The sequence below is a fragment of the Microcaecilia unicolor genome, chromosome 3 (assembly GCF_901765095.1).
Source record: "Microcaecilia unicolor chromosome 3, aMicUni1.1, whole genome shotgun sequence".
Classification (NCBI taxonomy): Eukaryota; Metazoa; Chordata; class Amphibia; order Gymnophiona; family Siphonopidae; genus Microcaecilia; species Microcaecilia unicolor.
The window spans coordinates 284882718-284898738 of NC_044033.1; the positions used below are offsets into that span (position 1 = coordinate 284882718).

The 16021-nt window shown below is 51.7% G+C and overlaps 1 protein-coding gene across 1 annotated transcript in view; it reads left to right on the forward strand.

Annotated features, from left to right (window-relative positions):
• Positions 1–16021, forward strand: part of SIPA1L2 (signal induced proliferation associated 1 like 2) — a 922756-nt gene that overhangs the window by 614819 nt on the left and 291916 nt on the right. The window contains exon 10 of the mRNA XM_030198133.1: positions 15306–15389. Within this exon, the coding sequence (XP_030053993.1) occupies positions 15306–15389 (84 nt within the window). The remainder of the gene's footprint in view (positions 1–15305; positions 15390–16021) is intronic.

A 16021-nucleotide genomic window follows, 5' to 3' on the forward strand; every position in this document is an offset into this window, starting at 1 on the left:
TCTGTCGGCCAGACTGTTGTTTACGCCTGCCAGATATGTGGCTTGGAGCACCATGCTGAGACGGCGAGCCCAGAGCCACATGCTGACGGCTTCCTGACACAGGGGGCGAGATCCGGTGCCCCCCTGCTTGTTGACATAGTACATGGCAACCTGGTTGTCTGTCTGAATTTGGATAATTTGATGGGACAGCCGATCTCTGAAAGCCTTCAGAGCGTTCCAGATCGCTCGCAACTCCAGGAGATTGATCTGTAGACCGCGTTCCTGGAGGGACCAGCTTCCTTGGGTGTGAAGCCCATCGACATGAGCTCCCCATCCCAGGAGAGACGCATCCGTTGTCAGCACTTTTTGTGGCTGAGGAATTTGGAAAGGACGTCCCAGAGTCAAATTGGACCAGATTGTCCACCAATGGAGGGATTCGAGAAAACTCGTGGACAGGTGGATCACGTCTTCTAGACCCCCAGCAGCCTGATACCACTGGGAGGCTAGGGTCCATTGAGCAGATCTCATGTGAAGACGGGCCATGGGAGTCACATGAACTGTGGAGGCCATGTGGCCCAGCAATCTCAACATCTGCCGAGCTGTGATCTGCTGGGACGCTCGCACCCGCGAGACGAGGGACAACAAGTTGTTGGCCCTCGTCTCTGGGAGATAGGCGCGAGCCGTCCGAGAATCCAGCAGAGCTCCTATGAATTCGAGTTTCTGCACTGGGAGAAGATGGGACTTTGGATAATTTATCACAAACCCCAGTAGCTCCAGGAGGCGAATAGTCATCTGCATGGACTGCAGGGCTCCTGCCTCGGATGTGTTCTTCACCAGCCAATCGTCGAGATATGGGAACACATGCACCCCCAGCCTGCGAAGTGCCGCTGCTACTACAGCTAGGCACTTTGTGAACACCCTGGGCGCAGAGGCGAGCCCAAAGGGTAGCACACAGTACTGGAAGTGGCGTGTGCCCAACTGAAATCGCAGATACTGTCTGTGAGCTGGCAGTATCGGGATGTGTGTGTAGGCATCCTTCAAGTCCAGAGAGCATAGCCAATCGTTTGCTGAATCATGGGGAGAAGGGTGCCCAGGGAAAGCATCCTGAACTTTTTTTTTACGAGATATTTGTTCAGGGCCCTTAGGTCTAGGATGGGACGCATCCCCCCTGTTTTCTTTTCCACAAGGAAGTACCTGGAATAGAATCCCAGCCCTTCTTGCCCGGATGGCACGGGCTCGACCGCATTGGCGCTGAGAAGGGCGGAGAGTTCCTCTGCAAGTACCTGCTTGTGCTGGAAGCTGTAGGATTGAGCTCCCGGTGGACAATTTGGAGGTTTTGAGGCCAAATTGAGGGTGTATCCTTGCCGGACTATTTGCAGAACCCACTGATCGGAGGTTATGAGAGGCCACCTTTGGTGAAAAGCTTTCAACCTCCCCCCGACCGGCAGGTCGCCCGGCACTGACACTTGGATGTCGGCTATGCTCTGCTGGAGCCAGTCAAAAGCTCGCCCCTTGCTTTGCTGGGGAGCCGCGGGGCCCTGCTGAGGCGCACGCTGCTGACGAGAGCGAGCGCGCTGGGGCTTAGCCTGGGCCGCAGGCTGTCGAGAAGGAGGATTGTACCTACGCTTACGAGAAGAGTAGGGAACAGTCTTCCTTCCCCCGAAAAATCTTCTACCTGTAGAGGTAGATGCTGAAGGCTGCCGGCGGGAGAACTTGTCGAATGCGGTGTCCCGCTGGTGGAGAGACTCTACCACCTGCTCGACTTTCTCTCAAAAAATGTTGTCCGCACGGCAAGGCGAGTCCGCAATCCGCTGCTGGAGTCTATTCTCCAGGTCGGCGGCACGCAGCCATGAGAGCCTGCGCATCACCACACCTTGAGCAGCGGCCCTGGACGCAACATCAAAGGTGTCATACACCCCTCTGGCCAGGAATTTTCTGCACGCCTTCAGCTGCCTGACCACCTCCTGAAAAGGCTTGGCCTGCTCGGGGGGGAGAGCATCAACCAAGCCCGCCAACTGCCGCACATTGCCGCATGTGTATGCTCGTGTAGAGCTGGTAAGACTGGATTTTGGCCACGAGCATAGAGGAATGGTAGGCCTTCCTCCCAAAGGAGTCTAAGGTTCTAGAGTCTTTGCCCGGGGGCGCCGAAGCATGCTCTCTAGAACTCTTAGCCTTCTTTAGGGCCAGATCCACAACTCCAGAATCATGAGGCAACTGGGTGCGCATCAGATTTGGGTCCCCATGGATCCGGTACTGGGACTCGATCTTCTTGGGGATGTGGGGATTAGTTAGAGGTTTTGTCCAGTTCGCAAGCAATGTCTTTTTGAGGACATGGTGCAAGGGAACAGTGGACGCTTCCTTAGGTGGAGAAGGATAGTCCAGGAGCTCAAACATTTCAGCCCTGGGCTCGTCCTCCACAACCACCGGGAAGGGGATGGCCGTAGACATCTCCCGGACAAAGGAAGCGAAAGACAGACTCTCAGGAGGAGAAAGCTGTCTTTCAGGAGAGGGAGTGGGATCAGAAGGAAGGCCCTCAGACTCCTCGTCAGAGAAATATCTGGGGTCTTCCTCTTCCTCCCACGAGGCCTCACCCTCGGTGTCAGACACAAGTTCACGAACCTGTGTCTGCAACCTCGCCCGGCTCGACTCGGTGGAGCCACATCCACGATGGGGGCGTCGAGAGGTAGACTCCCTCGCCCGCATCGGCGAAGCTCCCTCCGCCGACGTAGTCGGGGAGCCCTCCTGGGAGGTGGCCGCAGTCGGCACCGCACGCGGTACCGACGTCGGGGACCTCACCCCGGGCGATGGGCCAGCCGGCGCCACGCTCGACGGTACCGGAGGCGCAAGCACCGCCGGTACCGGAGGGGTAGGGCGCAACAGCTCTCCCAGAATCTCTGGGAGAACGGCCCGGAGGCTCTCGTTCAGAGCGGCTGCAGAGAAAGGCAAAGAGGTCGATGCAGGCGTCGACGTCAGAACCTGTTCCGGGCGAGGAGGCTGTTCCGGGCTGTCCAGAGTGGAGCGCATCGACACCTCCTGAACAGAGGGTGAGCGGTCCTCTCGGTGCCGATGCCTGCTGGGTGCCGACTCCCTCGGCGACCCAGAGCTCTCGGTGCCGACGCGGGGAGGCGACCGGTGTCGATGCTTCTTCGATTTCTTCCGAAGCATGTCACCGGAGCTCCCCGGCACCGACGAGGAGGACGTAGAATCCAGCCGTCGCTTCCTCGGGGCCGAGGACGAAGGAGGTCGGTCTCGGGGGGCTGTACCGCAGGAGCCCTCAGGGTAGGAGGAGACCCACCCGAAGGCTCACCGCCACCAGCAGGGGAATGGACAGCCCTCACCTGCACTCCTGACGATGCACCACCGTCCGACGACATCAGCAGACGAGGTCCCGGTACCACCGACGTCAATGCAGCTATCCGATGTCTCGGCGCCGATGCAGAGGCCTGATGCACTCGATGCAGGGGCGGCCGAGGAAGATGGTCTGGACGCTGACGACGTCGATGCACTCGAAGATCCCGGTGCCGATGCCGCCGAAGAGCCCGAGAACAACACGTTCCACTGGGCTAATCTCGCTACCTGAGTCCGCCTTTGAAGCAGGGAACACAGACTACAGTTTTGAGGGCGGTGCTCGGCCCCCAGACACTGAAGACACGACGAGTGTCGATCAGTGAGCGAGATAACCCGGGCGCACTGGGTGCACTTCTTGAAGCCGCTGGAAGGCTTCGATGTCATGGGCGGAAAAATCACGCCGGCGAAATCAAAGTCCGAAATGACGGAAAAAGAGCACCAAAAGATTTAAAGGGAGAAAATCTCGACCGAGGCCGAAAGAGGCCTACCCCGACGACGAAAGAAAACTTATCGGGGCAAAAAGCTGGAAGTACGGGAAGGGTAACACGAAAACCGGAGCACTTCCCGACACTTTAAAAGACTTTTCCGAAGAAAAAACACGTCAAAAATAACTTTGGACGCGCGAGGTCGACTTTCCGGGGCTCGACACGGCGAAACACGACCGTACCGAGTGCGGACAAAAGAAGACTGGCCGGCTCGAGCCGGTTTCGGGCGGGAAGACGGCCGCGCATCCGCGGTGTGCGCGGGCGCGCGAGGACTAGCAAAGGACTTTGCTAGAGAAGTTTCCGATTGGAGGGGCTGCCGTGGACGTCACCCATCAGTGAGAACAAGCAGCCTGCTTGTCCTCGGAGAATGCATGCGTCAAACTTTACCTACCTGAGCACACAGTTATGGAATGCACTGCAGCGCAGCTTAAAATCGATCTACGAAAGAATGAACTTCCGCATATTACTGAAGACCCATCTCTTTAATAAAGCATACCACAAAGATCAACCAATGTGAATATGTACAACTCGCCCATCTATATTCAGAACTGTTTCACAATATCTGCTTGTATACTATTACTTTGTTTTATTATCATCATGCTGACCAAGATCCTGCAAAACTAAATGTTTATTTACTAACATTCTTCCACTACTCATGATGTATTGTAAGCCACTTTGAGCCTGCAAAGAGGTGGGATAAGGTGGGATACAAATGCAACAAATAAAATAAATAAATAAATAGCAAATACAGGAAGTAAAGGGTTAAAGATTAACCACACAGAGGAAGTTCTCACACTATGCCACACACACTGACAATGGAGAAACACAAGTTAAGCCCACAGCTGAGAGAATTAACGCTAGAGCGTCCTATGCAGTGGCGTAGCCAGAAGGCAAATTTTGGGTGGGCCAGTGGTAGGTTGGGTGGGCATGCATGTCCTCAACAACTTCCTTAGAAAAGGTAACAGTTTGAGAAATGACTGCTCACAGATTAAATTCTCACAAGTCTCTCAAAGTAATTTCCTGCTTGGCCTCAGTAGGTCAAGCACTATGACCAGATTCCTCCCATTGAATAGGAATAGGTAATTTAGAAAAAATTAAGTTCTGTGTAGAGGAGTCTGACATGAGGTAAGGAGACCTCTTGGGACACCCCTTAGAGCAGGAAAGTGGAAGGGGGAGTACAGTCTGGTGAGCTTAAAGAGGCTTCAGAATGGGAGAGTACCTGCTTCACGGCACCTGGTGTTATAAGGTACCTGGTGCCAGCATTCAATATAGAGGTCTTCAATTTCACTTTGTGTTTCCCCATAAGTAGAGCACCAAAAGAAGAGAGAAAAAGGAAAAGCACTTAAAATGCTCCTCAGTGCTCCAAAGGGCCTAGAATGCCTCTTAGGGCATGCCCTGGGCTCCGTATGGGGCACAAAGCCCTCTATGGCATGGGCAGGTGTCTCCTGCGGTGCCTGTTGGTGTCGTCACTGCTACTATCTCAAACTCCTTGCAGAAATGGAGGGAGCAAGGAATGTAAACCCATCAGCCACCAGACCACAGGTAAAATGCCTCCAAGGAAGAAACTTGAGAACCGGCTCCTTATGGGAGACAAAGTCCTCAATTACGTGGGCAGGTGTCTCCCATGGTGCCTGTTGGTGTCAGCACTGCTTCTTCCCGACAGGAGTCTCAAACTCCTTGCAGAGATGGAAGGAGCAAGGAGCGCAGATCCACCAGCCACCAAACTACAGGTAAAATGCCTCTATATACCCAGTAGTTTTTTTGTTTGAGGCATTTGGGCTCATTGAGAAACAGATAAATACGCTTTACTTTAGTTTAATATCTACTTGAAAAATCTTTACACAGAGTTACAGACTGAGGAGCATTGAGACCCATCTGTGTCCCCTCTTTTGTGTAAGATTCAATCTAGACAGAATGTAAGCACTTGGGCTTAAATAATATAAAAATATGTTCTCACTAGTAGGCTAATTGACTTCCCTTTGCACACAAAATTCCTAATTGAAGGGGTTTTTTAACATAATATCCTTTTCTATCTATATTGTCAGATTATAAAAGAGACACACTAATAAGAGGCTTTTCCATAGAGGATATGGTATTTACTGCAGGCCAACTAATACCAGCTGACAAAAATTAATTTATTTCAAGCAAAAATGTGTCACGTAGAAGGTTTTAAAGGACTCCTTTACAAATTCTTTTGATAAACACAGAGTGTCCAACTATTGGATCAGTTTGATTCCCAAGACTCCCTCTCCTTATAGCAAGTGTTGCAGCCATTCTCCGAGGACAAGCAGGCTGCTTGTTCTCACTGATGGGTGACGTCCTCGGCAGCCCCTCCAATCGGAATCTTCCTAGCAAAGTCCTTTGCTAGCTGTCGCGCGCCCGCGCGCACCGCGCATGCGCAGCCGTCTTCCCGCCCGAAACCGGCTAGAGCCGGCCAGTCTTCTTTTGTCCGCACTCGGTACGGCTGTGTTTTTTGTCGTGTCGAGCCCCGGAGAGTCGACCTCGCGCGTCCGTTTTATATTGACGTGTTTTTCTTCGGAAAAGTTCTGTAATTTGTCGGGAAAGTGCTCCGAAAAACCCCCTTGGGTCTCGTTTTCCCTTCCCGTATTTCCAGTTTTTGCCCCGGTAAGTTTTCTTTCGTCGTCGGGGTAGGCTCTTTCGGCCTCGTTCGAGATTTTTTCTCCCTTAAAGTTTTGGTGCTCCAAATTCGTCATTTCGGATTTGACTTCGCCGGCGTGATTTTTCCGCCCATGACATCGAAGCCTTCCAGCGGCTTCAAGAAGTGCACCCAGTGCGCCCGGGTAATCTCGCTCCGATAGGCACTCTTCGTGTCTTCAGTGTCTGGGGGCCGAGCACCGTCCCCAGAACTGTAGTCTGTGTTCCCTGTTACAAAGGCGGACTCAAGTAGCGAGATTAGCCCAGTGGAACGTTTGTTCTCGGGCTCTTCGTCGGCAGCGGCACCGGGGTCATCGTGTGCATCGACGTCATACAGAGTCCAGACCTTCTCCTGGCTGCCAGTGCATCGAGTGCATCGAGTCATCGGCCCTCTGCATCGGCGCCGAGACATCGGATAGCTGCATCGACGTCGGTGTACCGGGACCTCGTCTCCTGATGTTCGTCGGACGGTGGTGCATCGAGGTGGAGTGCAGGTGAGGGCTGTCCATTCCCCTGCTGGTGGCGGTGAGCCCTCGGTGGGTCTCCTCCTAACCCTGAGGGCTCCTGCGGTACAGCCCCCCGAGATCGACCCTCTTCGGTCTCGGCCCCGATGGAAGCGACGGATGGATTCTACGTCCTCCTCGTCCGGTGCCGGGGAGCTCCGGTGACATGCTTCGGAGAAGTCGAGAAGCATCGACACCGGTCCCCTCCCTGCGTCGGCACCGAGAGCTCTGGGTCGCCGAGGGAGTCGGCACCAGCAGGCATCGGCAACCGAGAGGACCGCTCACCCTCTGTTCAGGAGGTGTTCGATGCGCTCCACTCTTGGACAGCCCGGAACAGCCTCCACGCCCGGAACAGGTTCTGACGTCAGACGCCCCTGCATCGACCTCCATGCCTTTCTCTGCAGCCGCTCTGAACGAGAGCCTCCTGGCCCGTATCCCCAGAGGATTCTGGGAGAGCTGTTGCGCCCTACCCTCCGGTACCGGCGGTGCTTGCGCCTCCGGTACCGTCGAGCGTGGCGCCGGCTGGCCCATCGCCCGGGGTGAGGTCCCCGACGTCGTACCACGCGTGCGGTGCCGACTGCGGCCACCTCCCAGTAGGGCTCCCCGACTACGTCAGCGGAGGGAGCTTCGCCGATGCGGGCGAGGGAGTCTACCTCTCGATCCCCCATCGTGGACTGGCTCCACGGAGTCGAGCCGCGGGCGCCGTGTTGCAGACGCAGGTCCGTGAACTTGTGTCTGACACCGAGGGTGAGGCCTCGTGGGAAGAAGAAGAAGATCCCAGATATTTCTCTGACGAGGAGTCTGAGGGCCTTCCTTCCTGATCCCACTCCCGTCTCCTGAAAGACAAGCTTTCTCCTCCCGAGAGTCTGTCTTTTGCTTCCTTTGTCCGGGAGATGTCTAACGCCATCCCCTTCCCGGTGGTTGTGGAGGACGAGCCCAGGGCTGAAATGTTTGAGCTCCTGGACTATCCTTCTCCACCTAAGGAAGCGTCCAACTGTTCCCTTGCACCATGTCCTGAAAAAGACATTGCTTGCGAACTGGACCAAGCCACTAAGTATCCCCACATCCCCAAGAAGATCGAGTCCCAGTACCGGATCCATGGTGACCCAGAGCTGATGCGCACCCAGTTGCCTCACGACTCTGGAGTTGTGGATCTGGCCTAAAGAAGGCTAAGAGTTCTAGAGAGCATGCTTCGGCGCCCCCGGGCAAAGACTCTAGAACCTTAGACTCCTTTCGGATGGAAGGCCTACCATTCCGTCTATGCTCGTGGCCAAGATTCAGTCTTACCAGCTCTACACGAGCATACACATGCGGAATAATGTGCGGCAGTTGGCGGGCTTGGTTGATGCTCTTCCCCCTGAGCAAGCCAAACCTTTTCAGGAGGTGGTCAGGCAGCTGAAGGCGTGCAGAAAATTCCTGGCCAGAGGAGTGTATGACACTTTTGATGTTGCGTCCAGGGCCGTGTGGTGATGCGCAGGCTCTCATGGCTGCGTGCCGCCGACCTGGAGAATAGACTCCAGCAGCGGATTGCGGACTCGCCTTGCCGTGCGGACAATATTTTTGGAGAGAAAGTCGAACAGGTGGTAGAGTCTCTCCACCAGCGGGACACCGCATTCGACAAGTTTTCCCGCCGGCAGCCTTCAGCTTCTACCTCTACAGGTAGACGATTTTTCGGGGGAAGGAAGACTGGTCCCTATGCTTCTGGTAAGCGTAGGTACAATCCTCCTTCCCGACAGCCTGCGGCCCAGGCTAAGCCCCAGCGCGCTCGCTCTCGTCAGCAGCGTGCGCCTCAGCAAGGCCCCGCGGCTCCCCAGCAAAAGCAAGGGGCGAGCTTTTGACTGGCTCCAGCAGAGCATAGCCGACATCCAAGTGTCAGTGCCGGGCGACCTGCCGGTCGGGGGGAGGTTGAAAGCTTTTCACCAAAGGTGGCCTCTCATAACCTCCGATCAGTGGGTTCTGCAAATAGTCCGGCAAGGATACACCCTCAATTTGGCCTCAAAACCTCCAAATTGTCCACCGGGAGCTCAGTCTTACAGCTTCCAGCACAAGCAGGTACTTGCAGAGCAACTCTCCGCCCTTCTCAGCGCCAATGCGGTCGAGCCCGTGCCATCTGGGCAAGAAGGGCTGGGATTCTATTCCAGGTACTTCCTTGTGGAAAAGAAAACAGGGGGGATGTGTCCCATCCTAGACCTAAGGGCCCTGAACAAATATCTCGTAAAAGAAAAGTTCAGGATGCTTTCCCTGGGCACCCTTCTCCCCATGATTCAGCAAAACGATTGGCTATGCTCTCTGGACTTGAAGGATGCCTACACACACATCCCGATACTGCCAGCTCACAGACAGTATCTGCGATTTCAGTTGGGCACAACGCCACTTCCAGTACTGTGTGCTACCCTTTGGGCTCGCCTCTGCGCCCAGGGTGTTCACAAAGTGCCTAGCTGTAGTAGCAGCGGCACTTCGCAGACTGGGAGTACACGTGTTCCATATCTCGACGATTGGCTGGTGAAGAACACATCCGAGGCAGGAGCCCTGCAGTCCATGCAGATGACTATTCGCCTCCTGGAGCTACTGGGGTTTGTGATAATTATCCAAAGTCCCATCTTCTCCCAGTGCAGAAACTCGAATTCATAGGAGCTCTGCTGGATTCTCGGACGGCTCGCGCCTATCTCCCAGAGGCGAGGGCCAACAACTTGTATCCCTCGTCTCGCGGGTGCGAGCGTCCCAGCAGATCACAGCTCGGCAGATGTTGAGATTGCTGGGCCACATGGCCTCCACAGTTCATGTGACTCCCATGGCCCGTCTTCACATGAGATCTGCTCAATGGACCCTAGCCTCCCAGTGGTATCAGGCTGCTGGGGGTCTAGAAGACGTGATCCAACTGTCCACGAGTTTTCTCGAATCCCTCCATTGGTGGACAATCTGGTCCAATTTGACTCTGGGACGTCCTTTCCAAATTCCTCAGCCACAAAAAGTGCTGACAACGGATGCGTCTCTCCTGGGATGGGGAGCTCATGTCGATGGGCTTCACACCCAAGGAAGCTGGTCCCTCCAGGAACGCGGTCTACAGATCAACCTCCTGGAGTTACGAGCGATCTGGAACGCTCTGAAGGCTTTCAGAGATCGGCTGTCCCATCAAATTATCCAAATTCAGACAGACAACCAGGTTGCCATGTACTATGTCAACAAGCAGGGGGGCACCGGATCCCGCCCCCTGTGTCAGGAAGCCGTCAGCATGTGGCTCTGGGCTCGCCGTCTCGGCATGGTGCTCCAAGCCACATATCTGGCAGGCGTAAACAACAGTCTGGCCGACAGACTGAGCAGGATTATGCAACCTCACGAGTGGTCGCTCAACTCCAGAGTGGTGCGCCAGATCTTCCAGCGTGGGGCACCCCCTTGGTGGATCTCTTCGCATCTCGAGTGAACCACAAGTCCCTCCGTTCTGTTCCAGGCTTCAGGCCCACGGCAGACTGGCATCGGATGCCTTCCTCCTGGATTGGGGGGAGGGCCTGCTGTATGCTTATCCTCCCATTCTCCTGGTGGGGAAGACTTTGTTGAAACTCAAGCAAGACCGAGGCACCATGATTCTGATTGCTCCTTTTTGGCCGCGTCAAATCTGGTCCCTCTTCTTCTGGAGTTATCCTCCGAAGAACCGGTGGAGATTGGAGTGTTTTCCGACCCTCATCACGCAGGACGAAGGGGCTCTTCTGCATCCCAGCCTCCAGTCCCTGGCTCTCACGGCCTGGATGTTGAGAGCGTAGACTTTGCCTCTTTGGGTCTGTCAGAGGGTGTCTCCCGCGTCTTGCTTGCTTCCAGGAAAGATTCCACTAAGAGGAGTTACTTCTTTCTGTGGAGGAGGTTTGCCGTCTGGTGTGACAGCAAGGCCCTAGCTCCTCGCTCTTGTCCTACACAGACCCTGCTTGAATACCTTCTGCACTTGTCTGAGTCTGGTCTCAAGACCAACTCTGTAAGAGTTCACCTTAGCGCAATCAGTGCATACCATTACCATGTGGAAGGTAAGCCGATCTCAGGACAGCCTTTAGTTGTTCGCTTCATGAGAGGTTTGCTTTTGTCAAAGCCCCCTGTCAAGCCTCCTACAGTGTCATGGGATCTCAATGTCGTTCTCACCCAGCTGATGAAACCTCCTTTTGAGCCACTGAATTCCTGCCATCTGAAGTACTTGACCTGGAAGGTCATTTTCTTGGTGGCAGTTACTTCAGCTCGTAGAGTCAGTGAGCTTCAGGCCCTGGTAGCCCAGGCCCCTTACACCAAATTTCATCATAACAGAGTAGTCCTCCGCACTCACCCTAAGTTCTTGCCAAAGGTCGTGTCGGAGTTCCATCTGAACCAGTCAATTGTCTTGCCAACATTCTTTCCCCGTCCTCATTCCTGCCCTGCTGAACGTCAGCTGCACACATTGGACTGCAAGAGAGCATTGGCCTTCTACCTGGAGCGGACACAGCCCCACAGACAGTCCGCCCAATTGTTTGTTTCTTTTGACCCCAATAGGAGGGGAGTGGCTGTAGGGAAACGCACCATATCCAATTGGCTAGCAGATTGCATTTCCTTCACTTACGCCCAGGCGGGGCTGGTTCTTGAGGGTCATGTCACGGCTCATAATGTCAGAGCCATGGCTGCGTCGGTAGCCCACTTGAAGTCAGCCTCCATTGAAGAAATTTGCAAAGCTGCGACGTGGTCATCTGTCCACACATTCACATCTCATTACTGCCTGCAGCAGGATACCCGACGCGACAGTCGGTTCGGGCAGTCAGTTCTTTCAGAACCTGTTTGGGCTTTAGGATCCAACTCCACCCCCCGAGGGCCCTGTTTGTTCTGTTCCAGGCTGCACTCTCAGTTAGTTGGTAACTTTTTTAGGTCAATCTCAGTTATGTCCTCGCCGTTGCGAGGCCCAATTGACCATGGTTGTTGTTTTGAGTGAGCCTGGGGGCTAGGGATACCCCATCAGTGAGAACAAGCAGCCTGCTTGTCCTCGGAGAAAGCGAATGCTACATACCTGTAGAAGGTATTCTCCGAGGACAGCAGGCTGATTGTTCTCACAAACCCGCCCGCCTCCCCTTTGGAGTTGAGTCTTCCCTTGAAGTGTATTGTCTTGCTACATACTGGACTGGCCGGCTCTAGCCGGTTTCGGGCGGGAAGACGGCCGCGCATGCGCGGTGCGCGCGGGCGCGCGAGAGCTAGCAAAGGACTTTGCTAGGAAGATTCCGATTGGAGGGGCTGCCGAGGACGTCACCCATCAGTGAGAACAATCAGCCTGCTGTCCTCGGAGAATACCTTCTACAGGTATGTAGCATTCGCTTTGTGTGCCCTAGTTCTTAGTAATATAGATTACTGTAACTCTCTGTTCAATGGCTTGACTCAGAAAGAAATAAGACCCCTTCAACTCATCCAAAATGTGGCAGTAAAACTGATTACTTGCAGGAAGAAGTTTGATCATGTAACCCCTGCTTCTAAGACAGGAACACAGGCTCCTGAAATATATGTGTTCAGTATAAGATATTGACTCTGATTCATAAGACAACCTCTTGGCCAACCTCTTATTTTAACCCAAAATCTGCTTCCCTATTCCCCTTCCCATACACTGGACCAACGACTTCTTGTAGTTCCTTCGTAAAACAATATTCTTGGTTTCTGGACCCATGTTCTGGAATGTACTCCCCCTTAACTTATGCCAACTCCATTCCCATGTGGAGTTTTAAAAAGCCTTAAAAACATTTTTTTTAAACAGACTTATGGGCCTGCTATATGACTATGGAACCCATCTTAGACCTTTGATTCCTGGTGGTGTTGGCATCGGTTTCATGTGCATGGCCTGCTAGAAGCTCTACCTCCCTAGTCTAGTCCCCTTCCCTTTTTCTCCTTTTCTCTGCTATGTGGATATTTGTAGTAGTTAGTGCAGCGGACTTTGATCCTGGGCAACTGGGTTTGATTCCCACTGCAGCTCCTTGTGACTCTGGGCAAGTCACGTAACCCTCCATTGCCCAAGGTACAAAATACAGTGGGGGAAATAAGTATTTGATCCCTTGCTGATTTTGTAAGTGTGCCCACTGACAAAGACATGAGCAGCCCATAATTGAAGGGTAGGTTATTGGTAACAGTGAGAGATAGCACATCACAAATTAAATCCGGAAAATCACATTGTGGAAAGTATATGAATTTATTTGCATTCTGCAGAGGGAAATAAGTATTTGATCCCTCTGGCAAACAAGACCTAATACTTGGTGGCAAAACCCTTGTTGGCAAGCACAGCGGTCAGACGTCTTCTGTAGTTGATGATGAGGTTTGCACACATGTCAGGAGGAATTTTGGTCCACTCCTCTTTGCAGATCATCTCTAAATCATTAAGAGTTCTGGGCTGTCGCTTGGCAACTCGCAGCTTCAGCTCCCTCCATAAGTTTTCAATGGGATTAAGGTCTGGTGACTGGCTAGGCCACTCCATGACCCTAATGTGCTTCTTCCTGAGCCACTCCTTTGTTGCCTTGGCTGTATGTTTTGGGTCATTGTCGTGCTGGAAGACCCAGCCACGACCCATTTTTAAGGCCCTGGCGGAGGGAAGGAGGTTGTCACTCAGAATTGTACGGTACATGGCCCCATCCATTCTCCCATTGATGCGGTGAAGTAGTCCTGTGCCCTTAGCAGAGAAACACCCCCAAAACATAACATTTCCACCTCCATGCTTGACAGTGGGGACGGTGTTCTTTGGGTCATAGGCAGCATTTCTCTTCCTCCAAACACGGCGAGTTGAGTTCATGCCAAAGAGCTCAATTTTTGTCTCATCTGACCACAGCACCTTCTCCCAATCACTCTCGGCATCATCCAGGTGTTCACTGGCAAACTTCAGACGGGCCGTCACATGTGCCTTCCGGAGCAGGGGGACCTTGCGGGCACTGCAGGATTGCAATCCGTTATGTCGTAATGTGTTACCAATGGTTTTCGTGGTGACAGTGGTCCCAGCTGCCTTGAGATCATTGACAAGTTCCCCCTTGTAGTTGTAGGCTGATTTCTAACCTTCCTCATGATCAAGGATACCCCACGAGGTGAGATTTTGCGTGGAGCCCCAGATCTTTGTCGATTGACAGTCATTTTGTACTTCTTCCATTTTCTTACTATGGCACCAACAGTTGTCTCCTTCTCGCCCAGCGTCTTACTGATGGTTTTGTAGCCCATTCCAGCCTTGTGCAGGTGTATGATCTTGTCCCTGACATCCTTAGACAGCTCCTTGCTCTTGGCCATTTTGTAGAGGTTAGAGTCTGACTGATTCACTGAGTCTGTGGACAGGTGTCTTTCATACAGGTGACCATTGCCGACAGCTGTCTGTCATGCAGGTAACGAGTTGATTTGGAGCATCTACCTGGTCTGTAGGGGCCAGATCTCTTACTGGTTGGTGGGGGATCAAATACTTATTTCCCTCTGCAGAATGCAAATAAATTCATATACTTTCCACAATGTGATTTTCCGGATTTAATTTGTGATGTGCTATCTCTCACTGTTACCAATAACCTACCCTTCAATTATGGGCTGCTCATGTCTTTGTCAGTGGGCACACTTACAAAATCAGCAAGGGATCAAATACTATTTCCCCCACTGTAAGTACCTGTATATAATATGTGAACTGTTTTGAATGTAGTTGCAAAAACCACAGAAAGGCAGTATATCAAATCCCATTCCCTATGTTTCCTCTTTTTTTTTTTTAACATTGCAAACTGCTATGAGGTTATAATTCTTTTTAGCAATACATCAAATAAAAGCAACCTGAACATCTTTTGTTAGGGAGGCATTTAGACCTAAGCAAGCAAAGAGTGGAAGAAATATAAACCATCCCATTGAATAGGTCTACTCAACTTGCAGTGCAACCCTGAGTGCATAGAATGTTGTTGTTTGTTTTTTTTTTTAAATAGACGAGGTGTTTCGGTCTCTCATGCTTCATGCATAATTCTAGTTATTTGGAGGCCATTCAGCAGCTCTATGTGGTTATCATCTACTGTGTGTTATTTAGAGTGTGAAAAGCTATGTTTTATTGTCAGGGACTCTGTAAATTGTTTTAGATTTTAGTAAAAAGCTAAGAATTGAATGGAATATTCTTGTGTTGTTAGAAATAAAATTATGTAGATGCTATTGCTAGCAAAACATTCTATGTAAATAAACAGGTATGGAAGTTAATCATGGGGTGTAGTTTAGAAAAGAGCAGCTCATTGCAATCATCATTCGTTATTTTTTTCTTTGTACATCAAATGTATTTGTTAACCAACAGGCCAGTTCAAGACTTTGAAACTCCACAAATACCTCAATGCATTGTTAATGATTCTAGTCAACATTACAGAAGCTCACCAAGCAACCAGTCATCCTCTAGTGACCCAGGACCCAATGGAAGTAGCCACTGGAGACAGCACATGGGATATGAGGGGTATTGTTTGTTCATATTTCACAGCAGTTCAATAGAGAAATGTTGTTGCTTATTCACAGAAGGGCATGTATAGTTCCATTTGCACAGATTATTATTTTCTTTTACCCTTTGTTACCAGTGAGTTATGAAGGGTCTCAAAAAGAGGTATTTTTTTGTTCAGTAGTATAGATAAGTTAACAGTTTTTATACATTAGTCTTCTAGGTGTTTCTTTCAAGGAGGTTTATGGGACAAATTTCTAGGATTCCAACACACAAGACTGCTGTCTGAGAAAATTATAAAGTCAAGCTAAAAACAAGAGAATTGTTAGTGATATATGACAACCTTGCTTCGGGACATGTTTTTGTGTCCCTGGAGGCCCAATTACTTAATAGTTGCAGTATTATTATTATTATTTGTTACATTTGTATCCCACATTTTCCCACCTTTTGCAGGCTCAATGTGGCTTACATATAACCGTTAACGGCGTTACTGATTACGGTCTGAACAAATACATGGTGTGAATGAATACAAAGTGATATTGTAGTAGAATGAGGTACATGTATGGTAGGTACAGTTGGGGGAACTTAGAGAGGAAAAGGGGGAAGAAGAGTCAGGTAATGTTCGTTACGGTCTTTGGTTGCATTGTGTCGCA